The 27454-nt window shown below is 46.8% G+C and overlaps 1 protein-coding gene across 3 annotated transcripts in view; it reads left to right on the forward strand.

Moving 5' to 3' along the window:
* Positions 1-734: 734 nt before the first annotated feature.
* Dgkepsilon (diacylglycerol kinase epsilon) overlaps positions 735-27454 on the forward strand; it is a 76266-nt gene continuing 49546 nt past the window's right edge. The window contains exons 1-7 of one of the 3 annotated variants that reach the window (XM_075889274.1): positions 735-817; positions 1162-1237; positions 1863-2163; positions 3124-3476; positions 8085-8228; positions 25113-25261; positions 26586-26640. In XM_075889274.1, the coding sequence (XP_075745389.1) occupies positions 1178-1237; positions 1863-2163; positions 3124-3476; positions 8085-8228; positions 25113-25261; positions 26586-26640 (1062 nt within the window). In that variant the 5' untranslated portion in view covers positions 735-817; positions 1162-1177. Of the gene's footprint in view, positions 981-1161; positions 1238-1862; positions 2164-3123; positions 3477-8084; positions 8229-25112; positions 25262-26585; positions 26641-27454 lie in introns of all 3 variants that reach the window. The other 2 variants (XM_037429068.2, XM_075889266.1) reach the window with 2 other exon arrangements.

Raw genomic sequence — 27454 nt, forward strand, 5'->3', positions numbered from 1 at the left:
GTATCGATACCATTATCGAAACGGCCAGGAGAGCTAAATGTCGTAGGCGGCTAGATAGATAGATACGCTCAGAGTTGCTGAAGCTCGCTAAGAATGCTTCGCATTTAAAACTAAGCTCGAGGACTAAAATTCAAAATCTACTGAATTCTACTCATATTGCTCAAAAAAGTCTGCTACCATATTTTTGTGTGTCGTGGCAACACTGCGTCCCTGTTGCGAGCGCGAACTATATATAAGTCGCGCGGCCATAGGACGGCTCCGAATTTCGTCTACTGGTAAACCCGCACACGCAGTTAACGCTGGCGATCCTCCCGCGAATTTTCGATCATGCTGCATGACTGAGGCAATCGTTAATTTGTACCGTTACAGTATTCTAGTATATTCGAATGGTCTTAGACAGTGCCTCCTTTATCTGTCTATCTAACTCTATCTGCATATCTAACTGTCTTATGTTGCCCTAGTTTTCACCAATTTTTTCTGGTGTTACATCGTGAGCACGCTTATCAAAACGAAGCTGTGTTGATAACTGTATAGTGTTTCACCTTTCAAGTAATGAGGTTATATAACGCGTGCAGTGCGCAAGAAACCCAACCGGTTAAATAACGCGTAACCTCCGCTCATGGTATTCGACTCCAAAAGAATGTTTTCAAATATTACCGCCTTTCAAAGAGGGCGCCACTGTTAATTTCGGATTCAGGTCTTCAGGCAGTTTGTTTACTGCACAACAGCTCCACGTGTGTTCACTTAGCTGCTTCTCGTGCGCGCGCACGCCACTCGTTAACTTCCTCCAAAAATGGCGGCTGCCGCTTCGAGAATGGTACCTCGAAGAACATTTAAATATTCTACGTTATGGGACGATGTGTTTGGTCTTCTTCCGTAACTGTCCTCTGTGCAAACGTCACGTTCTGTGTTCTGTGTTCGTCTTGGTGTTGGTTGCAGGAACTGTCGATGCGCTTTTTTCTTTAATACGTCGAAGTGCAGTAAGTATACACAGTGAACCTCCGGGCGATCAGCTGTAAACACTGCATGACTATGCACATCTTATCTCGCACGCTTTAACCTTGGTATGAAGCCTTGAAGTACTCAAGCGCATCAGTAGTTTTACTACCATGGCAGCCGATCCTGTGTAGCGCTGCTAACAAGCCTTCCTTGCATTCGTAGGTGCTGCTACGAGAGAATGCTGCTCCCAATATCGATGGCCTTGCTCTCGGTCGAAAACTTTGCGAGATTATCTGAGGTGTGTCAGCTCTTGCGAAATTATTCATTTTGTTCATCTGACACCTGTGGCCTTATATGTGACAGCATATATCTATGTAAATGTTGACAAATCTGCAGCCTTGCACGCGAAGGGTGCATGATGTTACGTTGTGTGTTTCGTAATTTCAAGCATTGGAAACGTTCATTGTAATTTGATTTAAGCTTACACTTTAGGCGGCAGTAAATTAAGAGGCGCTGTGTCAGGGAAAGCCGGATTAGTTCATTCCGTCTCGTTTCACATCGGAAGTTTCCGTGTGTTTGCGAAGAGCGTAATGTTCGGCGTTGTAACTGTATTAAGGCAAAAACTGTTACGCCTTGTAATGTTTTCAATGTAGACTGGACACATTTTCTGAATTTAAAAGTGCTTGCCTCTGCCTCATAAAAAAACAAATAAAAAAGACAACCTCACCTGCCTTACTCCGTTCATGCATTGATATGCGAATAATTCTTTCATGTTAACCGTTGCTATCTAGCCGTGTTTTGTATTATATTACGTGCAATGCAGAGATGTTATGGCATTTTTACGTTCTAGTGCATGCACTCGATAAAATTTCAGAAATATAAAAGTATGAGCATGTCTAAATAACTATTTGCTTCTCTTTCAGGTTACAGTTTATTTAGGGATGCTACTGTTCATAATCTTTCTCATATGGAGGTGCTTCAAGAAACCTCCAATCTATGAGGTACCAGCTTGGGACATCACCAAGGGCCACCGTTGGTCTGTTACGGACATCCTCAGCCGCACAGGTTATTGCAGTGTCTGTGAGAATCTTATTGTGGATGGCCTCTTCTGTGACTGCTGTGGCATATGTGTGGATCACGGCTGTTGTGGTGTAGCTGATAGGAATTTCGCATGCAAGACTCTGTCCTCCAGCGGCGATTCCATCAATCATCACTGGGTCAAAGGTATGTTCTCATACGGTACTTTCTCGAAGAGGATTAGTAGTTGTTACACATGGTACGTTTTTTTAATAATAATATGTAAATGCTGCTGTTGTGGGTCAGGAATTCATCGCTTTTAAGAACAATTGAGCGTTCTCTTGACATTTTGAAATGCTAATTCTCTCGGAGTACAAAGACAAGCAAGTAGTTTCTTTCTCTCCTTCATTACCCTTTGTACAGGCACTGTCTTCTCTTCAGTACTTATTTCTTTATAAAACATGTGGATAATGTCGGAACTAAGCGTTAAGCCTATTAGGATTTCATGCTTTTCCGCTTCATGTAATCTCGGCTTGTGCAGTTGAAAATGAACACAACCAAGTGATGTCAGTTGATCACATTCAATGGTCATGCGAGACAATGCAGTACGAGTGTGCGACTGCATGGTCAGGCAGGGTCGGAGGCCAATCCCAATGGCTATCCCTTTCATATGGAGCAATCGAGAGCTTGTTTCTTCATGATGTCACGTGAACAGATTGCTGGCATCATGACTCGTGCTTATAAAGTGTTAGGTGTCAGGAAACAGTAATGCACTTATTTTCGTATTCATGGAGGTAGTCTAGGGGTCCAATAAAAAAAAAACGTATTTGTGAGGGCTCGTGCATGCGCTATTCACACAGCCGCACGCAAGCGGAGAGCAATAGAGCGCAATTGATATCCTCTTTTGCCCTCTGCTTGCGTGCGGCAGGTGTCTCGGCACATGTGGTGCGGGTAGCGCGTGTACAGGCCCTCAGTGCTACACGTGGGATAGGTAAAAATAAATCTTTGCGACTGATGTGCAGAAAGTCGATCAACGAGCTGTCATTACAAGACAGCAAGAGCAAGCTCTAAGTCAATGCAAGTTTTAAGAGAGTGATTATGGCGGAGAAAATGGCAACTGAACATTCGGGACACTACTGTGGCTGACTTCTCATCGAATGTGTGCAGGCAATACCTCTCCAAACAGCCGATGTGCGGTGTGCGGCCAGCTGTGTGGGCTGGAAGCAGCGTTGTCCGACTTCCGGTGCTGCTGGTGTCAGCGGACGGTGCACACAGGGTGCACGGGCAAGCTTGCTGAGGTGTGCGACCTGGGGCGACATCGTGCATGTGTGGTGCCGCCGTATTGCGTTCGATTGCGCATGGTCGGCTGGAAAGGGCGGCGCCACCTGGTTGTGCGCAGTGTCAACCCCCCAATTTACAGTCCCTGGAGCCCGCTCATTGTGGTGGCCAATCGCCGCAGTGGCAACAATGATGGCGAGCACGTGCTCAGCGCCTTCCGTGGCATCCTCAATCCAGCACAGGTAAATGGCTTATCAACTTGTGAAACCTCAGTTTCAGTAGCATTTAAAGGGGCTCTGTAATATCTTTCCAAGTGATTCTGTAATGCCCTCATTAAAGAAGCTTATTTCCTTTTGGATTGACTACCGCAAACATTTTTACAAGTCGTCAACTAAATGTGGAATTCCGGTGGTTTGTCGAACACTTCAAGCGCTTTCTCTCTCTCTCTCTCTTTGTTTTAGCGAGTGTGCTGAAAGCCACACATGGGAGGGGGGCCAAGGGCTCAAGAAGCTACATCTGTTCTTCAATGCGCTTCATAACTTCTTTTTTTAAATGCCTGGCTTTGCTAGCACAGTGCAAACATGTTGCGGCATCTTGTGGCAGCTGCGATAACTGTGCAGCTCACTATGCTTAAATCAGCCAATTGCCATGGGCTTTAGGTTTATGGTACAGTCATTTTGGATTATGGCACCTTTGTTGAGAGAAAAGCGAGCAATTTCTAGCCCTCTTTAAAATATAGTTGAAAATTCCTGGCCACTTGCACTATAATGTTTGACTCACTAGTACTAAGGATTCTTGACTGCCCATTGAAAGTGTTTTCTGACCATGCTCAAAGGCTGTTGAAGGGCTTAACTGTGCCTCAAAGCTTGCTTATGCTGCTCTTTTACCCGATGCTCTGGCCTGTTATCATTAATATTTGATTGATTTGTGGGGTTTAACGTCCCAAAACCACCATATGATTATGAGAGACGCCGTAGTGGAGGGCTCCGGAAATTTAGACCACGTGGGGTTCTTTAACGTGCGCCCAAATCTGAGCACATGGGCCTACAACATTTCCGCCTTCATCGGAAATGCAGCCGCCGCAGCCGGGAATCGAACCCGCGACCTGCGGGTCAGCAGCCGAGTACCTTAGCCACTAGACCACCGCGGCGGGGCTATCATTAATATTTTGCTACTATGATAATCTAGAGTGTGCTTCGAAGACACCAAGCTTTCATTATTATTGTTGGTAAACACTACGCAGATCGGCAAAAAATTAGACAGCCTCTGTGCAAATACGGTAGGTTCTCATTAAACAGAACATGAAGTGAGCAGGAAAGTGGGCTCCCTTTAACAGTACTTCTGTTTACTGAGTGGTTAACAAGAAGTACAATTCAACCATGAAACCAATGATGCTAGAGGCAGTTGTTCCATTTTAAGGAGTACTGACACGATTTTGAAGCACCCTAAAAAGGACATATATCGTTTGCATGGTGTGCACTATCAACATTTTTCACACACCAGGGTCAGACAACTCATAGAAAATATTTTACATTGATTTTAAAGCTCATTGCCTAACATTGTCGAGCCAGCCCTACAGCAATGGACATTATCATGACAAGTCAACACAGTTCACTTGCTCTAAGAAATTTTCATCCTGCGTGCGACCTAAATCGCAGAAATTGATGTCAGAGTCTCTGGACTGTAATTCACTGATTGTTGTTTACATGAACCACATGGGACTGACAGCAGACCGGCTGTTGTTGCTAGTATGTAGGGAGTTGCAGCCTTCGCATGATGTCAGACAACTCTTAACACAACACACCGAAGCCACCTTCTCGATACTGAAATGGAAGTTGTTGTGTTAAGGTAGTGGGTATTAAAGCTATATTCAATCACTTCCTAAGCACTACGGCACTCTTTTTTGGGGTTCTTGACACCTGCGTTTTTATTTAACACAACAACCTGAAAATATTTAAAATTCGTGTCAGTAGTCTTTTAAGCAGCAGTTCTGTTTAACGAAGAGATTTTTGTTTACTGATGGTCTACTGTACCTGACAACTACTGGGGATGTCTTTAGGTATACAACAGTTCAAGGTTCACACAATAAATTACAGTCGCCCACCGTTTATTTGGACTCGACGGGAACCGTCGAAAAGCCCGAATAATCGGGAGCCCGAAAAAACGGATTCACTCGAAAAAAGTGCTTTTATAGGCCCTATCACCCGAAAAACTGTCTAGTCTACACACACGCACGCTTCTGAGACAGTTTGCTTGAAAATAGAAAATTCCTGAGTCACTTCAGACTGAGGTCGGCCGCCTTCTACCTGGCGAATTATCTCCGCTTTCTTCGTCATCGTGAGCATCTTGTAGCTCCTACGTTGGCCGCGTTTCTTCACTCCCGACGGCGCAGCAACGGGTGGCGTCATAGCCATTTCAGCACTGCACAGAACACGCAAGAGAGCGAGAACAAGACGAACCAGGCCTAGCCGCAGAAGCAGCTGACTGACACGCTGACACACGGCAAACGCCACAACGAACAGACTCCGTAGGTGGCTTGGCTTGGCCGCTTGACTGGCTAAAAAAAAATTTTTAAAAAACGCGTCGCCACACATAGCCTTCGAGATCGTCAATGGCGATTTCTGCATGCATTTTGACACTGGCTCGACTTATGATTATGCTGCTCTCTTACCCAATGTTCTGGCCTGTTATCATTAATACTTTACATACAAGCATATCAGCGCTGGCAACCTAGCAAACGTATTGTTAACGTCGCTGTCAGCGTGTAGTGGCTTATGGCAACGCATCCGGTCAGTCAAACGAAGTCCGAATAATCGAATGGGGCACAGTGGGACGTCCGAAGTTTCGGTCACGAGTTTACCTTAGGATCAATGGGGCGAGTGGCGATGCCATGAAATGTCCGAATAAACGGGCATGTCTGAATTTTTGGGGTCCGAATAAACGGTTGGTGACTGTACTTGAATATAAACATCCGAAAGATGTCTGTCTAGTTGGGTATAAAAACTGGGAAATGATTTTAACTCCAAGCGAAAGTTTTGAAGAAACCCAAAGAAGAGGCCCACGTGATTGCAGATCTCAGAAAAAACGGATATCCAAAGAACTTTATTCAAGCCGCCACCTGCCGCGCAGAGCAACAGAGGGTGCGAAAACCCCAATCAGTGTTTATTGCAGTCTTCTGAAACGCGTACCAGTCCCATACGTTCAGGGAACCAACAAGATGTTGACACGGATCTTCAAAAAAGAAGGGGTTCGCTTCGCACATGTGCCTTCAAGTATGCTGGGCCGCCTCCTCCCCCGCCCGAAAGACCGGCCAACACTGGACAGGACCCCCGATGTGGTTTACAACATTATTTCGCTCTCTTCTTCGCGTATTAGCAAAAGAAACGAAAAACTTACCGGAACGACTTAAACAACACGCCAAGGGCGTGTGGAAGCTCGACAAAGAGCGCAGCGCAGTCGCCGAGCATGCTGAGACGTTGGACCACCAGATGTCGAAGGAACGACCATCCTTGAAAGCGAGACTAACTGGAGGTGAGGGTTACTACTCGAGTCGTGGCATATTCAGCGACCGGTCCAAAACATCAACCGCTCTCTCAGAACCATTCCCCCAGTGTATACACATGGGCTGCACTCCACCGCAAAATGAGAGAGGGAGAAAGGGGCCATAAACCACCCCGCGAGTGCTTTGAAGACACTGCTGCTACGTAGTCTCAGTTTCTCTCGAGAAAGGAACCAGCTCGGTTCCGAAACGTCGGGTTTCTTGGAAAACTTTTGGTTGGAGTTTAAATCAATTCCCATCAAATTACTTCTGTCCAGCCAATGTGCTTCCATGTGCCCGAATAGGGAAAAATGCCAATATTGGAGGAAGTTCTTCTTAATGAGGATTTGGCTAAAGTGAGCAAATGTAGTTGACTCAAACGGTTGTGCTAATGTGCCCTTCTACTGTCCCAAAATTTTGCAATGTTTTCCAACAATCATGTTTCAAAGATGTTAAGAATATCGATATTAAAAAAAAAAAGAAGATACATGGTGTTCCTGATAGCGCCATTCTTGTCAGTTTTTGATCCTTCGGTTGTAAGTTGTCCCAGCATCACAAAAGATGAGATGAGCAATTAGTTTGAGCAAATTTCTGCACAGATGTTTGTGAAGCAAAAACAAGACTGACAACCTTTTGTGACAGCACTTGGCCACTCACCCTCGACTTTTCCATGTTCACTGCAGCTTGTGTGCAGCATCTGAACTTTAGTCTTTGTCTATATGTGGGGGCATACTTAACAAAATTCTTCGCCAGGTTGTGCCGTTAGTCTTTGTCTATATGTGGGGGCATACTTAACAAAATTCTTTGCCAGGTTGTGCCGCAGTGGGAGAGCGCTTCGGATGATGACGATAATGATCGTCAGCAGCGGAGATCGCCATTGCGGCGACGCTTTTGTCGAGCATTTACGGTGACGATGTCACCTTGGCGCAAATACGGGCGAACCAAAATGCTTCCAAGCAAAGTATGAGGCAAGGCAGAATCATGGACTTTTTTAAGCCTGCCTGATGCAATAAAGTTCATATTTTTGACAAAAGGGAATTTTCTGGACTGTTCGATTGTTCGGACCTTTTCTGTTGGTCCCCTCCAGGTCTGAAAAATCGGTCAGCGACTGTACATGATTTCGCTTGTCGAAAAGTGCAGTATTATTAGATCGTTTCCGACTTGAACAGAAATGTATGAGGAGACTGACAGACAGATGTCTGGATAAGTCAGCACGTGGCCTGCTGTTAAGAGTTCTGATATTCAGCTAATCAAAATAGCTACTGGTGAAATGCTTTTGATGTAATAATTCGTTTTGCCTTGCTTTATGCAGGTGGTGGACTTGAATGACCTGCCACCAGAATCTGCCCTCGAGTGGTGTCACCTGATAAAAGGTCACACCTGCCGCATCATAGTAGCAGGGGGTGACGGCACGATCAACTGGATTTTCACTGTCATAGACAGGCTGAAACTACAGGTGGGTTTTGCCTATGTTTCGTATTACTTCCTGACCGAGATTTGGTCATCCCTTGTGATGTATGGTCTCACAAGTGGGAAGAACTTGCATGGCGTAAGTGGAATGTCAAGTGCTGGTGGAACAAAACACATTGTACATCAGAGTGCAAACAAATGAAGAGGCTTCTGTGTCAAAGTTGTATTGTGGAACCTGTAAAACAGCTGCTTTTTTCTGAAGTGTGGCGAATGAGTTTCAAGAGTTACATTTTGCGGGCTGACGGTGTGTTGGAGAACTTAGAGTTACAGTGCAGAACTTGTTCAGTATCAGCTCAGGGAGTACTACAGTCAAGCTCACATATAACAGCCCAACTTAAAGTGAACTTTTCCTTAAAACGAACAATGCTCACGTGACCATGGAAATATACATTATATTTCAATGGCACAAAATTGCACTTGCAATGAACGTCTCTGAGGGCTGCCGATCGGTTTCAGCGAACGGAGTCTGCACTCCAGTGACTTCCTGAGACACCACTTTCGACCACCGATAAGCCATCGGCAAGGTGCCCATAGATTTACTGTTAAACGTTGACCCTGCCTTTGCAGCCCTTTAGTTGTAGCTCTCCCTAACCGTTTTTTGTTATGCACCTTTCCATCCTTTGTTCCCCTGCTACTCTGAGCGCCCTGCATCGCCAGACGAGGCCATGTTTTCACATTGCCAATGATTTTCCGAAAACCGGTAGGCTGACAGGTCCTTTGTCAGTTTTTCATTGCTGGTTTTGTTACACTATCGTTAGCGTTGCCAGCCTTGAGTGACCAGACCATCTGCAAACATCATCAACCAGTGACTGTACCCGATTGTCTGCATCTTGTCTGGATAAGTCTCATATCGTTCCAGTGCATGCGCTTGTGCTACCCCACCGACTTTGATAATTTGCTATTCGTTCCATGTTTAAAACTTGTTCTTGCTCACTTCGTATGGGTGCGGAAGTGTAAAAAAAGCTGTTACACGGTACGAATTGCAAATAATGCAGTATGTCGAGCTGCGCGACCACGCCGGCACCATAATGCGATTATTTGACCTCTGCGCATGCAAGCCACTCTCCCATGTTTTCCCACGCGTGCATTGCGCATTTCGCGGACCTTTCAAACAAGCTAGCCGACCTGCCTTTTTCTTGCGTGTTTTGGTTTTCAAGGTCCCCTTCCTGACGTATGTTCCTCTCTTTATCGCAACTCCTTCGCCTGTCTCTACCCCTTCGTGATTAGGAAGTTTCTATGAGGAATCTGGCTAGAAACGGGTGTAGAACAGTCCCACGCGTCCTGGCTTGTATGTCACGCGTGCGCGTCTTGCTCGCTGCTGTGCGTGTGTGGTCAAGATGGTGTATGGGAGGCCTTTCGCGTCTTTTCCTGCCACTCAACACAATGCCGAAAGCGCAACCGCTTGGCTTGGGTGTAATCGGTGTGTTTAAGACTTATTTTAGGTGCCGCGTTGTGGAGTGCTTGCTCATAGCTGTTGACCGCCCAGCAGCTGACTTGCCACTTGAAGTGTCCCTGTATTCAGCTGTAGAGATGGTGAAGGCTACGTGGACGGAGGTAACGACTACATGTGTGCAAAGCCGTTTCCACGAGGCCAACTTCGTGGATGTCAAATTAGATGCTGAGCCTGAAGCACCCGAACGAGACCACTCCGGTTGCATTTGTGGAAGGGGGTCGTCGAATTCATCAAGGGGCGAGACATCTACTGCGATGTTTTTGTTACGGCCGATGATGATGCTGACACTGTGGGGCTATGCATGGATGATGGCTTTGTGAATGAAAGGCTCGGAAAGAGCGATTAGAATCAGATGATGACGACGACGAAACCATAGAGCCAGTGCCTACAAGGGTGCCAGTAGCAATAGGCTACATTAATAGCCTCTGGCAGCTTGTATATGCCAAGGGCCTCGGTGAAGAACACCCTGCCGCTTTAAATAGACTCGAAATTACTTTAATCGCTTCTGCTCTTCGAAACACAAGTACTACAAACTTTTTGGCAAAAAAATCTTGTGTTTTCACATGCAACTGTTTGAAAGCTGTGTTTTGTTGACTACGAACTTCAGCATACAGGGAATGGATGCGGCGTTAGGCTCAGGTTCGTTGTAATTAATTAACTATAAGTAAATAACTATAGGTATTCGTTACATACAAGACCAGGGTTAGTGCCAGACCCAATTCCCTTGTTTCCCCCCCCCAAAATCACATGGAGGGAATGCTGATGAGTGGGGCGAAGCATCCGTGTGTCCGTTCGCCCATGCATGCGTCCGATCACGTTCGAAAATGCAGATAACGCGCAGGTAACACCGACGAGACGTAAGCCAAGGAAGCCTAGCACAAGTGTCTTTAATGCGCCTGCCGCTCTGCTTTGTCCATGCCCCACCAACGATCCGACACGTATGGCCATTATCCAGGAGACTGAGAGAGGCACTCATTCTTTGTGTACCCAGGCACAGCCCTCGCAGCAGCCAATCGGAGAGTAGTGGTACAGCGCCATCTAGAATATTCTCAGTCAACTGCAGTTTGTACGTACAGTGAAATACCATTATAACGAACCTCAGAATAACGATTTTTCGCATATTTCGAAAATCCCCCTCCCAATGTCCATTGATTCAATGTAAAAGTATTTCATTACTACGAATTTCAGAGCAATGAATGTTTCAGAATAACAAATGGAAATTGATCGCCCGGCAATCTTAATAGCATTTCAAAATAACGAATTATTAGTGGTGATCTACTGTATTTACTCGCATGATCTTCGCACTTTCATCGTGCAAAATCGACTAAAAGTTAGAGGGGTGCAATAATTACGCGGGGAAAGTTTTCTCTGAAAACGTACAGATTAATTATGACCCTTGTTATAATAAAGAAGTTCCGCCTCAAGCTGGGGATATTTTGCACTCAGGCCCACGGAACATCCGACACGTGTTGGTGGCCTCCAGTTTCTCGTGCTGCAGTCGCCAGTAGCGAACACAAAACTCACCGACTCCGAAGTGCCTGCCGACAACCCTATTGTCGTTGTTTTGTGCATGGTCAACCGCTTTCAACCTAAAAGCAGCCATGTAGCTTCCGTATCAACACATTGCAATACCACATGCTGCACGAACTTTTACTAACATGCCGCAACGGGTGCTTGCCACTTTGGCTTGGATTGGATTGCGGCTCCGTGCGTTGGTAGTATGGATAGTTTTCAAGAGATGGTGCCAGGCTGTGCATTATCATCATTGGTTGAAAGTAAATATTACTGCGCGAGTGCGATAATCAGTACTTGCGGAAAAATAATATTGCATTTTTGTTGGTTGATTCGTGGAGGGAGGGTGCAAGAATCATGCGAGTGTGAGGATTACGGGAGTAAATACGGCAAATGCCCAGCTCCATACTATGTGGCACTATTATCATCATCAAAGCTTTCGGATCATTTCTCCATACGTCGCCCTATGCTATTGCAGCGCCTTCGATCGTTTTTTGCATCCTCATTCAGCTATTTATCCAAGTTTAGCCTCGCCCACTGGCTTAGCCTGGCAGTCTTTGTTCAGGCGACTGTCAATGATGTTCGATTGTCGTTTAACGATTAGTGTTATTGATTAATGTCAGCGCCTGGTTTATACATTCGTTTCTACGTTTGCCGTTTGCAATATCTACCGGGAGTAGCCTGAGAAAGAAGAGGAGGCAGTTCTCTTTACAAGAAAAAATGGACATCATTTCTCAAATAGGCGGCGATAAAAAGTAAATCCACATTGCGAATGAGATGGTGGTCGTACCATCAACTAACGCGACCACCCTGAAGGATCAGCAGAAGATCATCGAGATGCACTGAGGGTTCCAACTCGCACCGTCACGAAAACGACTCCGACCTGGGAACTTTCAGGACGTGCTCATGTGGTTCCAAGACGCGCGTTCTCAAAATGTGCCAGTGTTGGGACCCATGCTGCTGGAAAAATCCCGGTAATTGGCTTTTGCTCTAGATATCACGGGCTTCGAAGCAAGCGCGGGGTGGCTCCATCGTTTCCGTGAGAGGAACGGAATCACCTGGCAAGTGGTGTCAGGCGAACAAGATGCGGCAGACGCAGCGAGCGCTACTGCAGGGAGGGACAAAAAGTTCCGTGAAATTGTCGCTTTGTACTCTGAAGATGATATCTTCAATGTGGACGAAACGGCGTTCTTCTATCAGATACTTTCCGATAAAACAATGCATTTTAAGGGGAGATGTAAGTCGAAAAACCGCAATTTTTTTTCGAAAAAGTTGATTTGGTGTTTTTTTTCGTTTTGTATTCCTCCAAGCCTTCTCCTTAATATATTAAAAAATCAAAGCTGAAAATAGGTAGAAGTTATCAAAACATACAATTAAAGCACTCGCGGTGTCTCGTGAAAGTGCGAAGTTACCTGATTTTCACGCACGTGGCATTTCGCTCTACGGCATCGCCGGCTCTTGAAATTTCGCGGGCATGTAGGTCTAACCCTCTTCTCCCAGAGCCCACTTTGGTAAAGCGGCATTCACGCTAAAAATACAGCAAAAAAATTGTTTTCCCACTGCATTCTAGCATGGCGACTGGGCCTTCGAAGTCACATGGTATGATCGGAGCCCTGCCATTGGTTGCGAGCATTCCGCCGCACAGTCGGATGCGAGCGCTTTCTTCGTTCTCTTGCAAAAGCCGAGACATCGACGAACACAACCGCCGGAGTTAATATTTCTGCGCCATGGATGCCCGCGAGAAAAGCTACTTTCGTTCATGGAAGTTCATTACGCAGCACCAGTACAAGGGAAGGCACCCCGAACGCAAGCAGTGAGCGCCGGCGAGAGGTCTGTCTGCTGCTAGGCCTAGCCGCGGCAGCAGCGACGCACCCGATTTGGATTGCTTGAGCTTTATTTCTACCGTCGATGACTTCGTCAGCGCTTCAGAGTGAAAGATAAAGATGTTCGACGACTAAAGCAAGTGTCAGGGTGATCGCGGAAGCACATTTATTTGCGAGACCAATGCGATGCAGAACCTCCTCAGCGGCATAGTATGCTCCAACTGAGGCCGGTGCGAGCTGTTCATTCGAGTAATGACAAGTAGATGATAAGGACTGGCATCGTGTTCAACACTTTAGCGCCGAAATGACGCATGTGCTGCAACTGTTGTTTCGTCCACGTATGCGTCAAGCCGCGTGTATCTGTCATGCAGTGGAAGCGAGGAGATGTCCGCCAGCGGCAGTGCACGGGACAGCTTCGCTGTGAGCGTGAAGTCGGTGGTCGAGCAGCTTGTGCGGGTTTTGTGCAATCGTTGATGTTAAAAACCAGTATGTCACAAGAACTGCCATTCGCAAAAAAAAAAAAAGTGCATACCGCGCCGAAACCTCGAATGAGCCCGAGAGCAACAACCCATCGCCGCAGTACCGAAAAAAAAACAAAATGTCCGTCGAAAGGAGGCAGCTTGGAGAGATTGTAAGGGCCCAATATATAGTGCTGGATTATTCTGAAACTGTCAACTTTTTCAAGATAGCGTTGCTGACATTCTCTGTGAATTTCATGGATATTGGTTGAAGAGTATAGTATTGAGCATGTTTTGAACTTTCAAACCACTTTTTCTCAGTTCCTCATTTTTCGGCGTTTTTAGAGCTTGTGCACCATAATTTGTATGCTTTACGTAGTCGGATTGCAATGAAACTTGGCATGCTTAAAGTTTAACATGTCCTGAATTCAAATGAACAACTTTCAGAGGTCTCCAAAGCATATTCAGCTGGATTATTTCAGAAGCTTGTTTCTTGAGTATGGTAAAACTCAAGTTCAGCATTAGAATTTTTTTCTAGGCCAGCACACAAGTGTTACACAATGTTTCTTTGCTTAATTGAGTTCTGCAATTCATTAGGAGCAACATTGGCTATTTTTCGGAGCTTTCTTGTGCTTACTATAGTTGCCTAAGCTTGTGCAATAATGCATTGTTTTTACAAATGCATTAACTGCAAAAAATTAACTGAATGAGCCATGAAAAAAATAAAAGCAGATTTGAAAAGAAGAGCTCGAACTCTATAACTTATGGAAGTTTCATTGAGCTGTCACCAATATCTGAAGAAAAAGTTTTTCGAGGAGCATCTCCCCTTAAGGGGGGAGGCTACCCTGGAGACCGAACTTTTTTATTTTTTAAGATATCTGAATGAAACTTTCAGGGGTTTTTCACTACAATAAAACTAGCACAACTGCTAAGTTTCACGAAGCTGTGTTTCTTAGTTCCAGAGTTATTGAGGTTTAACTGGGTGCTTCACATGGGTGCCTGAGGAAGAGTCGTGAGAAATCCCAGGACATAGTAGAAAGCTGAAATTCATTGTGGTCATTCCTTGATAGCTATCCCAGGGCGCTACAAAGGCGTTTTTTTAATTCCCCCCCCCCCCCAAAAATTTTCACGCAACTTTGAATTTGATGTAACCAGTAATGACCAGATTCATCAAAAATTAATTGTTTATTATAAATTAATAGCACCAATTTTCAAAAAAAAGGAGCTTGTTACGCCCTTGCAAGGTCATTCAGGAACAGAATAAAAAAAAAACGGCACACAAATCTGATGAACGTTTTTCGAGTTCTTGCTTTCCTCAGCACCACAACTAGCAAAAAAATCTGTTCTGAGAAAACAGGCCGAGAAAGTTCAAAACACGTGTTTTCTTCAAAAAGCTCCAGCACAGTAGCTAGAAGTGTCCTGGCACACTCTTTTCTTCTTTTGCCTGGCCTCCATCTTCTCTTGTTGTCTTTTAGAATTCTTTTTTAGGTGTAAAGCGTCTTTTTCACGAGCTCGCTGGATGGCCAGATGACCTGGTTGAAGTCCAATGGAGTCCGATATCACTTGGGTTGCAGCAGCCGGAATTGTAGCGCAGCACTGCTTCATGCAGTGCTGTTTCTACCGCGATCAAGGATGAGTGTTGTTCCTTCAGCATCAGAGACCACAGAATGGAGTGGAATGATTCTGATGCATTTTGCGTCTTCGCTCCCAGGCAGCGCTGAAGAAGCGACTTTTGTGACAGTCTTTCGTAGATGGGCAGCATAGCTGCAGCAACATAGTCCGGTAGGCTGTGTTTATGTTTTGGCTGTGGCTCACGCTTTGCCTCTGCAGCTCTATGGCGGTACCACGATTGAGCCCCCTCTGGGCAAAGTTCATGGTGAGGGTCCTGGTCTGTCGATGTGACGTGGTGATATGTTGCCATCACTGCACGCTGCATGGCTGTTAGGTCAGTTGAATTGTTTCTCAGGGCCCAACCATAATATCCTGTCAGCTTTTCAATGAGGGCTTTAGTCAGCTTCCCCTTCCCACTCAGTGGCTTATCACTTTTCTGCACAATGTTTCGAAGAGCACTTCCAATCCTTTTCTGAACATGGTTCAGACATTCTTCTTTTACAATTGGCACTAGCCCGTACACATTCTCTTCTGTGAGGGCAGTGAAGGTATGGCTGTCTCCGTCGGACACAAGAGTGCTGTATCGCAGGCCATGCTTGGATACAGACCGCCCAAAGAGAGTCAAGCCTGCCTCCACTTCCATGCTTCCCGATTTTGCGTCTGTGTTTTTCTGGCAAATGTGGTGCTTCTGCCAGCTTTCGTATGCTGCATCTCCAGGTTTGGGCCCTGTTTGGCATCCAAGGCAGTGGTTTGAAAGAACTACAGCATCCAAGATGAGACCTGTAAAGAAGTCAATTACCGATCCCACTCCGATGTGTGATGTGTGACCCCGCTTATGCCATGTGCCATCGTACACTACGGTGATGTCCTTGCAGAAGCTGGGGTCCATTTCTTTATATGTTTTGATCACTGCTGTGGCAGAATCAGCATAAAACTTCTCCAAAGCGGTGGCCTCTGGCTTCCTGAACGCCTCTTTCAAGTGCTTTTGAAGCGTCTTGTGGTGAAGACCTCTGAAAGAGACGTTCATGGCAGCCCAAAAGTCATTAAGAGCTGTTTGCCCCTTGCCTATTTGCTTTATAGCCATTATGGCGCGGGCATTTACATCGAAGGCCTGCGTGTCTTTTTTGCGGGGTGATGTCCATAATTTATCGACGGTGCCACAAGAGGCGCACACGACTTCAAGTTTTGTTGCAAGTCCAAGCTTGGTGCTCTCTCGGACAGTCATAGCACCTTTCAAACATTCTTTGCACACTGTGCGGCTGAGCACGACGTTAAAGATGTTCATTTGAACGAGCGAAAAATGTTCGCCCTCACTTGTCACTGCAGGTGCAAGAGCCAGCTGCATCAGTTGAAATTTCTTCTGCGTCGCCGGCGTAGACTCGAGTCCAGCGCGAACGGCGTCACGACGTTTCGCATTCGCATCGATTTCTTCCTTCGTTAGGAAACGCGTCCGCAGATGAAGTGACGGTCCACTCACGCTCGATGGCGGCACCGATTCAGACGAAGTGCTGGGTCCGGCGATATCAGAAGCACTCGGTGTCACGCTCGATGGCACCGATTCAGACGAAGTGCTGGGTCCGGCGATATCAGAAACACTCGGTGTCACACTGGATGGCATCGATTCAGAGCACGTGTCGAGCCCGGCGATCTCGGAAATACTCGGTGCATTTGCGGCTCCAGCCACACTCGATGTGTCGGATTCTCGACTGGCGACAGCCGACAACACAGTTCTGTCGCTGCAAGCGTCTACGCAGTCGGCACCCGCAGCAGAATAGCGGAATTTCGATGATCGTACAAGCCGCATAGCGCGCCTCCGCGCACCGGACTTCCGCACTGACTTCGGCTTCGTTGCCGGCATCGCCCGCAACAACAAAGACGAAAGGCACAGAACTAGTGCAAAAAGAAAAAAAAAACGAGAGAAAATGATCGAAAAGATAGCACAAGGCGAAGAGCGGCTTGTAAGCAGACGTCTGTCGAGGCGGACGGAGCAGAGAGCAACAACGAAGCGAGCGCGCTGGACGCGCCATCGAGAGGAGCGACCGCCCCCGCTGCTGCACAGCAGCCAATGGCGGGCACGCTTTCTCCCGCGAGATATGAATGCGCTGCTCTAGCCAATCAGCGCTTCGAATCGCATCGCGGGAAAACGCCAATAGCGTCTCAACTGTGCTGCCGACGCCATTTTGCAAGGCGGCGAACGAGGGAGAAAGAATTCACGGTCAAAACAACACCAAGATGGCGCGGGACGACCGCATGGTCCGGGAATGGCGCGCGCGCGAAGTTTGGTTTGATTTCGGGATTTGCGCCTGTTTTGGACGCCGCGGCGGCCTCGAAAATAGTGTTTTTTTGCACTTTGCGGTTGAATTAGATGCTGATAATTACAGAATAGGTAGTTTATGAGACATACAACCCAAAAATGTGGTTTTTCAAAAACCGACTTTCTCGCGATTTTTCGGTTTTCAAGGGCCGCATCCCCCCTTAAGGGGAGGAGCTGTAAAGGTGGCAAGCAATACAAAGTTTGTGTTTCGGTGTTGTTCTGCTGTAATGCCACACACACAAAGAAGCTGAAACCGTTGGTTATTGGTAAATAGAAGAAGCCTCGGTGCATGAAGAACGTTGTGTCACTGCGCTGCGATTATCGGGCTAATTCATGCGCATGGATGATGCGAGAGCTCCTCTCTGAGTGGCTAATGAAGGTGGACGACGAGATGAGGCGAGCAGGCAAGAAAGTATTAATTATCGCTGACAACTGCTTGGCGCATCTTGTGAATGTTAGGCTGACTAATGTGCAGCTAGAATTCTTGCCTCCTAACTGCACTTCGTTGCTACAGCCACTCGACCAAGGCGTCATAAGAAGCGTCAAGGCCCATTACCGCAAACGCTCCGTTCAGCGATTGCTGATTAATCTTCGGCTGAAGCTGCCTACTTCAATCAGTGTGCGACAGGCCGCAAAAATCGTTGCCGGAGCTTGGTGGAATGTTACAGCAATCAACATCCAGAACTGCTGGAGAAAGGCAGGCCTAGTATCGATTCCACATGAAGTTGACTCCGAAGAAGGCAGCGAAGAAAGCGACGCGGACGGCATGTGGCAAGAAGTTGCCAAAAAACTGGCGATGGATGCCTCAGTTACGTTCGAGGACTTTGTGGAGTGCGACAGTGAAGCGTACATGTCAGCTGAACTGATGATCGATGACATCGTCAGCGCCGTTCGTGGTTACGATGATGCCAATGGCGAAGATGACGCTGAGACTGCGCCCATGTGCCAGCCCGAAGAATCTTTTTTGAATGCCGACATCATGGAATGCGTTCGAAAGATGGGCACCTACCTTAGCACGTGCAGCAATGCCACCGACCAAGAACATAAGAATGTGGACAGCTTCGAAGTGTTCGTCCTGCAGCAGTTAAGCCGCACCCGCCAGGCCAAGATCACCGACTTTTTCAAAAAAAAAAAAAAAAAAGTGGGCTCATTCTGGGATATTTCGCGTTTTGTGTCTTTTCTCAATCGTCATAGAAACATGCATTTGTGGATGTGCACCTAGCAAAGGTAGGTAGGTGACTTTTGTTGCGTTTGAGATATTTAGGGCCAATTTCGATGTTTTCACTATAGCAATGTTTCGAGATAACGAACGATTTTCCACGGTTCCTTCCAATTTGTTGTATCGAGATTTCGCTGTACTTCCATGCGACAGCGCTAACTGTTATACTGTTCTGTAGATACTGCCTTCTTTCCTTTCTCGTCTCCTTTTCTTTCTTTTACGCGTGTGTAATGAATGGACGAAATTTGGGTGCTAAACGCGTGTGCCTGTGAACTTTGGTGGAATTTGGAAATGTTCGTGCAAGCATTCGAGGAAAAGAAGGACGAGGACAAAAAGCCGAGCCAGTGACAGGTGGTACAAGAGAAAAAAAAAAGAAGAGAGGCGCGTAGGGAACACGCAGAGAGCCGATCAAAACCTAGCTGAAGGACACGCCGGACCAGGGCGCTGTCCTTAGAGGTTTTCGTGGGGTGCTAACAGAGGGCTTGGTGCTCACCTAGTGGTCCTGACGGTGGCTCCAGCTGGGACACGCCGGACCAGAGCGCTTTTTGTGGAGCTCCTCCTATCTTTTGCCTGGGGATCGAGGTCCAGGAGCAGCGGTACCTGTCCAGGGCTACTGACACTGGGCGCGGCTCCTGCTACGTCGGCTTGCGCGACAGAGACGACGAGTTTGGAATCGCCGCCACCACCTGAGACGGCTGAAAGCCGTCTATGAATGTGAGGCCTGATGGAAGCCTTGTCTTTGCTGCGACGGCACGGGCCACCTGCATGTCTGAGCTCGCTACGGACAAGGGGCATCGCCGTGTATGGACTGTCGCCTCCTCGGGATGCTGGTTCAAGCAACTGTGAACTATCGTGTAACCACAAAGATTGGACAGTAGCCGCTCGGACTTTAGGCAGTTTAAGTGTGTACTTCTGTGCTAGTCTTTGTTATAGGCCCCTTGTTCTTATAAATGTTGTTCAATGTCTACTCCGGTGTCATCTCATAACGTTAATTCCGTTGACCACGCACGGGCAAACGTGACTAACCACTCCTGGCGTTACAATATTATCTGGTGTCAGCGAGACAGCACCAAGCTCTGTCGTACATCTTTGAGCTTCACGTTGCTTGAGTGTGGTGGATGACGATGGACAAGCAGAGAACGCTCGTAGAGTTCAAAAAGGAGATGGGACTCAGTGGAGAGGCGCTGCTAGCAGGCGTTTTAGTGCAGAGCGGAAAAAAAATGAGAGACCAGCAAGCTAAAGAGCGGGAAGAGGCTAAGGTAGCGGCACAGGAGGAACACGCGAGAGAATTGACGCACATGGAGGCAGAGCAGATTCTCCTGGAAGCACGATGGCGTGTGTTAGAGGCAGAGCAGGCGATTACAAGAACAGCGAGACTATTGGTGGTCAGTTTCCGCAGCCCCCACAAGATGTTTCCTTCGTTTAACGAGAATAGGAATGAGCTAGATGCTTACATTAAAAGGTTTGAGAAAGTAGCATCTTGCCAAGGTAGGCCACAAGACAAGTGAGCCTTTTCATTGAGTCTCTGCTTGATGGGCGAAGCACTGACAGCAGTAGGTCGCATGTCTGCGGAAGACGCTACCATCAATGCTAAGCTGAAGTAGGCTCACCCCCCACCGAGGGACAATGGGAGGCCCTTCTCTCCAGCAACGACATAGACATCCAGACACGGGTCCTGAAACGAGCGGAAGAAGTCATCGAGAAGCACAGCCTGGCAGCCTTCGTGGCTTAGCCTCCCTTACCCCTCACCCCTTCGATTAATAAAGTTGTTACTCACTAGACCCTATTCTAGCAGTTGTGCTACACGGAACAAGGCTACCGTGTAAAGTTTCGAATGCCAAGCTTGAAATTGTTGAAACAGCACGGCAGTTTGCTGGTTGTCTTCTTGGCCACTTTGACCATTTCCAAGAGCTAGCCAAGACACCTAAGACGTATGGAGCGCTGCGAGACAAGATCGTGTCGGAGCAGTTTCTACGTTTTTGTGAAGAAAAGCTGGCGATCTTTCTCAAGGAAAGAGCCTGTTACAACATCGACACACTGTCAACGACAGTCGACCAGTACTTGGAAGCCCAAGGCATCAGTAATCTTGCAGAAGGCAAGGAAGAAAAAGAAAAGAAGATGAAGCTGCCTGGCAGTTATAAAGCCGCTGCGACGACAGGAAGCAAAGAAAAGCCCTTCTGCTTTCGTTGCAGCAAGCCGGGACATGAAGCTTCCGACTGATGGACTAGATATTCAGCATCTAAGCAATCACCATACTAGATGTGCAAGCAGACTGGCCACAGTGCGGACATGTGTCCTACTAGTTCTGGCAGGCATGAAGCTTCATGTACTCTTCTCGGACTTGACCAGATGCAGTGTGAGCAGGAGAAGCCGAAGCCTGCCCAGCAAAGTGCATGTAACGGGCATGGTATGATCGACGTCGCCCAGAGCTGTACAACATTCTGTGGAGGGGGCCAACAGATGCCGACAGTCACGGGAGGTCTTGAGGGGAAAGTGGTTACTGTTCTTTGCGATTCTGGCTGCAACATGGTTGTAGTGAAACGGTCCCTTGTTCCCGACTCCAAGCTAACTGGTCATCGCCGTGTTATACGCTTACTCGATCGGTCTGAACAGTGTTTGCCAGAAGCCAAAGTGTTCATTGATTCCAAGTTCTTCAAGGGAGTTGCTGTTTGCATAGAGAACCCCCTGTACGATGTTATCCTTGGCAACATCGAGGGTGCTATTTTGATTGCCAACCCCGAGGCCAAGCAAACAGACTTACCAAAGGAGAAAGTGAAAAAAGCAGCGAAAAAAACGCAGGAAGTCAAAAGAGATGGCTGATGCAAAAAAGGTGCATGAGCAAAGGAAACTACCCATACCATGAGTCAAACAGTCAGACATCAGTAAGGAAGAACTGCAGGAATGGCACAGAAAAGATCTGAAGCTGGAGGCTTGTTTTCAAGCAATGAACCAACTGGAGGCTGAGATCAAAGAGATTTCTACAAATGTCGTGGAGCTGAAAATGAAATTATCGTATTTACTCGATTCTACCGCGCCCTCGATTGTAACGCGCACCCGATTTCCATTGCGAAAAAAAAAAAAAAAAATGTAAGACATCGATTGCAACGCGCACCCATTTTTTTTTCGCTGGCCCGCACGATCACACCACTCGAAAAAACGATTCCTTTCGGAATTGTCTTCCATTTAAATGTGAGGTACGGGCGAAGCTTGTGTTCATTTGACGTGTAACAGAGCATTGCCGTCACTGTAGTTTTACCGTGGACCGATGTCAGCACGCGAACTTGCTTCGCTCCCTTCTTCTCGCAGGCATGTCGAAGTAAAGAGGCGTCTGATCGGCATTCCAGATTTGCCCAAGCAGGTAGCCGTTGTTGCGCCGCAAGTTTAGGACGAACCTCTGAAAACTGTAAAGCTTTTCATAGTACTTCTCCGCAAAAGTTTTCGCATATGCATGTTCCCCTTTGGAGGGAAGAGCCTCGTCTCTTCATATAGTTAATTAGCCAGCACCTGCTCGCTTTAAACTGGCTTCGCATTAGACCTTTTTCTAAGACTAATTGCATAGCCCGCACTTGGAGCAGTTCTGTCGTCACGGGCCGCTGTGCCGCTCGCTCCTCAAGCACATACTCGCCGAGCAGCTCTTTAATTTGCGGAAACCGACCCTGCTGTGGTTCACTGAAGCCTTTGCGTGAAGCTTTGCTGTCGACAATCTTCTGCTTTTGTTTCCGCCGGTCCCGCACGCACGTTTCGGGAACGACCGCGATGCGGCCCGATTTCCGTCCGTTTCTGCACACGCGATGACTTTTCTTTTAAAAGCGGCATCGTGGTGCACTCGAGTTTTTGGAGTCGGCCCTTCCACGCCGTCGATGCTGATGCACTACTAGATGACGAACTCCTCAGCACACGTACGAAGTGCCGCACATGGTAAACACATAGGCAGAAATAGCCGACGCACCATGCCGACGCACGTAGGGGGCGGCCATTTTGAATTTGCGATGGCAATAGATTGACCGTAATTTTTTTGTTCGTACTTGATTCTAACGCGCATGCGATTTATGAACTCGCTTAACCGGAAAAAAGGTGCGCGTTAGATTCGAGTAATTACGGTACAGAACACCTGTGAGGTGGCTCATGAAACGCTTCAGAAGACAAACGCCTCAGGAATAAAACACTGCTGCGACAGGAAACTAAAACTTCTACAGCTGTCTGCAGGTGACTAAGTGTTGCTGCTCCGTTCGTTTGACAAGAATGAGCTCATGCGCACTTGGGAAGGCCCCTTCATAATCATAGAGAAGCGCAATGTCAATAACTATCTGGTAGACCTGGGTTCACGAGTTAACTTATTTCATGCCAGCCTCCTCAAAAGACATGAGCAGACGGAAACCGAATCACATCACCGATAGGGTCTCTTAGAATGCGTGTGTATTCCGTTAGCTCTGATCAGTCGTTAATTTATGATGAACACATTGTAAATAGTAATATGTGTTGTTTGTATTCAGGACTGTGAACAAGTTGTTTTATTGGAACAACTTTTTTGAGGGGGGGGGAGAATTGTAACGAATGTAACGAATTGTAACTAAACCCGTGTGGGAACTTTGGTGGAATTAGGAAATGTTTTTGCGGGCGTCCGAGGAAAAAAAGAACGAGGACAAAAAGCCAAGCCACCAACAGGTGGCGACAGGTGGCACAAGATGAAAAACAAGAGAAAGAAGAGAGGCGCGTGGGGAACGTGCAGAGAGCTGATCAAGACTTAGTCGAAGGACACGCCGGACCAGGGCGCTGTCCTTTGAGGTTTTCGTGGGGTGCTAACAGAAGGCTTGCTGCTCATCTAGTGGTCCTAACGGAGGGTCCAGCTGGGACACGCCGGACTACGGCACTGTTTGTGGAGCTCCTCCTGTCTCTTCCCCGGGGGATCAAGATCCGGGAGCAGCGGTACCTGTTTGAGGCTACCGACGCCGGGTGTGGCTCCTGCTATGTCGGCCTGCGCGACAGGGACGACGGGTTTCGGATCGCCGCTGCCAACTGAGACGGCTCAAAGCCGTCTACAACTAGGAAGCCTAACAAGGCCTTGTCTCCTGCTACGATGGCACGTGCCACCTGCGTGCCTGAGCTTGCTACAGACAAGGGGCATCGTCGTGTATGGACTGTCGCCTTCTTGGGATGCTGGTTCAACCAACTGTGAGCTATTGTGTAGCCACGAAGATTGTACACTAGCCGCTCGGACTTTAGGCAGTTTAAGTGTGTTCTTCTGTGCTAATCTTTGTGATAGTCGATCGAGTCCCTTGGTCTTATAAATGTTGTTCAAGATCTACTCCGGCGTCATCTCATATCGTTCATTTCGTTGACCACGCACGGGAAAGCATGACGAACCACCCCTGGTGTTACAGGGTGACACAAGACAAGGTTAGACTAAGAGGATCTTCGTTCCTAATGTCCTAGTGAGTGTCGTCCCTGTACAAGCCTCCTATGAATGGAAACTTGGTTTATGAGATGCAAGTGTATAATCGTAAGAAGTGAGTTAATATTGGTATATTGTTCAGGGCTGTCACATATCTGAGCTGACAAAAAAAAGCTAAGACATACCCTGTAATATTTTTAACTGGCACGCAATATTACATGTGCCTTTTACCACACATCTGAAGGTACTCGCTATGGCGATTTGTTATCTATGGGTTTCTGTAGCCAAACTCAAAAATGCAGTTCATATTCCTTTCTGACAGCATTCAAAGCTTTGTGTAGAGAAACGTGGCAGGAGTACAGGGTTCTAATTGAAGTTCAGCAAATGCGTTGTTTAGCTGGCTCTGAAAAGAGCCGAGCTCCGCCGCAGTGGTCTAGTGGCTAAGGTACTCAGCTGCTGACCCGTAGGTCGCGGGATCGAATCCCGGCTGCGGAGGCTGCATTACGGCGTCTCCACTACGTAGGCCTCCACTACGGCGTCTCTCATAATCATATGGTGGTTTTGGGATGTTAAACCCCACAAATCAATCAATCATGAAAAGAGTTGAAAAGAAGAAAGAAAAGAAAAAAGATGCGTTGTGGCGGGTGCTACCGCATTTGTAAATCCTTAGGCGCAAAAAAAAAGTCACTTTTTGTTTCCGTCGCGTTCCTTTTGCCTGCAATGATGTCTGCCTAAATTTCAGTTCACGTCATGCTGTCCCTGTACACTGATGACAGTGTCAGTGCTCGCGTCATCTTTGAGCTCGTTGGCTCTGTAGGTGCTGCCTCTTTGATCTCGGTGTGGGAGTCATCGGAATCCTCTGTAACTGGGCGAATTATTTTTGTCATCGGTAAATTCTGCTTACAGCTCGAGGTCTTTTTCTCTTGGCATGCTCAAAAAAGAAAAATTGGTCACACTTTTCGGACCTTGGCTGGGCTGTTTGTTTCAAATACGTGTGTTAATCTGAGACACTGAACTCCGGCATTTTGTCAAACTTCATATAGTTGCATGCAGTGGGAAACACTTATGTCATTGCTTTTGGCTTGCAGCCCTTGCCTCCTCTCTGTGTCCTGCCATTGGGCACTGGCAACGACTTTGCACGGGTCTTTGGCTGGGGTGAGGGCTACAGCTCATCAGACATCAATGTCACCGACGTCCTTGACAGCATTAACCAAGCTAAAGTGGAGAAGATTGACAGGTATGTGCAGGTTATGCAAAATATACAGAAATATTGCAAATGTTTTGTTTGTTTAGAATGTAGTTGATGAACAGTCTGTGTCCAATTTCCCAAACCCTCAAAGAACTGCAAAAACGTCTGCAAAATTGGGCAGTTAAGAAAAACGAATGCAAGCAAAAACACATTTTTTGATAGGTATTTTTTGCTGACGAGAGGAACACAGCAGGAGTACAGAGTTCTAATTGCAATCCAGCAAGTGCATCGTTTAGGTGTCTCTGAAATGAGCCGAAAATAAGAAAAAAAAATAAAATGCGATGTGGCCGGCGCTCCCGTATTTGAAAACCCTTAGGTGCAAAAAGAAGTCGCTTATTTTTGTTTGCAAGGCGTTTAACTTTCCCGCAATGATGTTTGCCTAAATTTCAGTTCACGTCATGCTGTCCCTGTACACTGATGACAGTGTCAGTGCTCGAGTCATCTCCGAGTTCGTAGGTGCTGCCTCTTCGATCTCGATGTCGAAGTCATCGGAATCTTCCGTAACTGGGAGAATGATTTCGTCATCGGTCAATTCTGCTCACAGTTCGAGATCTTTGTCAGTGTCGGTGTAGCCTTTAAGGGTTATCACGGCTGGAATCGAAACACTGGCATTGTCTGCGGGTGTAAGTTCGTCGCACACGCTGTCCATTCTGGGCGAGACAGCCGTCTCGGCGTCCAGTATGAAGCTTGCGTGGCGAAAACACTACCAGAGAGTCTGTTGCATAACCGCCTTCCACGAGTCTGCGAGGATGCCGACGGCAGACCGTAGTTCAACAGTGTAGCTTTTCCTGCATTCGGAGCACAGGCTGCACAGTACCGTCAAGCTACGGATGGCAGCAGATTGGTGTTGACTGGATTGAGGCATTTTCAGTTTCTAGGTTACGGCAGCTGCGGAGTAGTGGGTTCGAGCGTCAGAAAACAACGAAAATGGTGGCATCGATAGTGACTTCAAGTCTGTGATTAGTGGTAAGAAGACCGGTAAAAAGACCGGAAGCTAAGGTGGAGCAATACGAACCATTATTGGCTGAGAACCATAAATGTTTAGTGGCAAGAAAAGTTTGTCCATAACCAATTATACGTTACTTATTGTCATGGCGTATAATACTGTGCAACAGACTGTAAAATTACTCACTTAATTGAAATCAGCATAAAAGCCTATATATACAGCAAACATTTCACTGCCCTAGGCGACAGATTAGCACAACTTTTTTTTTCTAATCGCATCTCTCCTTAATGGCTAGTTTACATTAATGTTGTATCTAAGCTAGTAGATGCTCATGGCATTCACCACAAGCTTTTGGCATCTTTTTAGGTGGAGAATCCACATAACTCCTCATCGGCGCTTGGGCTTTGCACCACCATGTCAGGCAAGTTGCTTTTTTTTTCAGTAGTTTTGCACTTTCCTATGCAAACTCTTCTTGTGCACTTCTCTGTTGCTGAAAAAATAGTAAGTACAAAACTGTGACCGATGTTACTGTCAGTGTTCATACTAGTTACTGGTAAATCCAACGAAACATGCCAAATTGAACAAAATGTTGGCAGGCTGTGCATGCACTGTATTTATTTTTCACATTTACAAAATTTTCTGCTGAGAGAGAAAAACAGTAGTAGTGCCCTTGGGTCACTTCTTTTCTTTTTTATGAGTTTTTGTCTCCAAAATCGTTCGCCAGCTCCACTTTGCTGTATGTTTTGATGTGTACCACACTAAAAAAATGAGGCGCAAGTGAAATTTGGAACCTATGACTGTGCAGCTCGCACAAGTTAGTATAAACCACTAGCTTTTCAGGAGATAAAAAGTTAATGCAATTTCTGACTCTAAATACTAGTTTTAACTAAACATATGTTTACAGGACTGACATGATTATGACTGAAGTATGCTGACGTCGGTTGCATATAAACGTGTGTACAGAATCGCATCCAGAAGCACTCCTAGCCTCATACAAATTGCATTTTTTGCTGTGGTGAATTTATGTTCTTCTGTTCTTTTTCATCGTGTGAATCTAGTTGACCATCATGACCTTGACTTATTTTCTTTATCTTGCTTGGTACCAGGTGGCCTTGTGTGGCTTGACCGCTTATCTCGTGATGCCACGAACTGAAGCGGCAGCAACTCTCTAGTGACAACATGTGCGGTGTTGTAGAGCCTCCTGTTTCTGCAGAATTGATTCTGGTCTGCCTAGT

The sequence above is a fragment of the Rhipicephalus microplus genome, chromosome 1, assembly GCF_043290135.1.
Source record: "Rhipicephalus microplus isolate Deutch F79 chromosome 1, USDA_Rmic, whole genome shotgun sequence".
NCBI classification, from domain to species: Eukaryota; Metazoa; Arthropoda; class Arachnida; order Ixodida; family Ixodidae; genus Rhipicephalus; species Rhipicephalus microplus.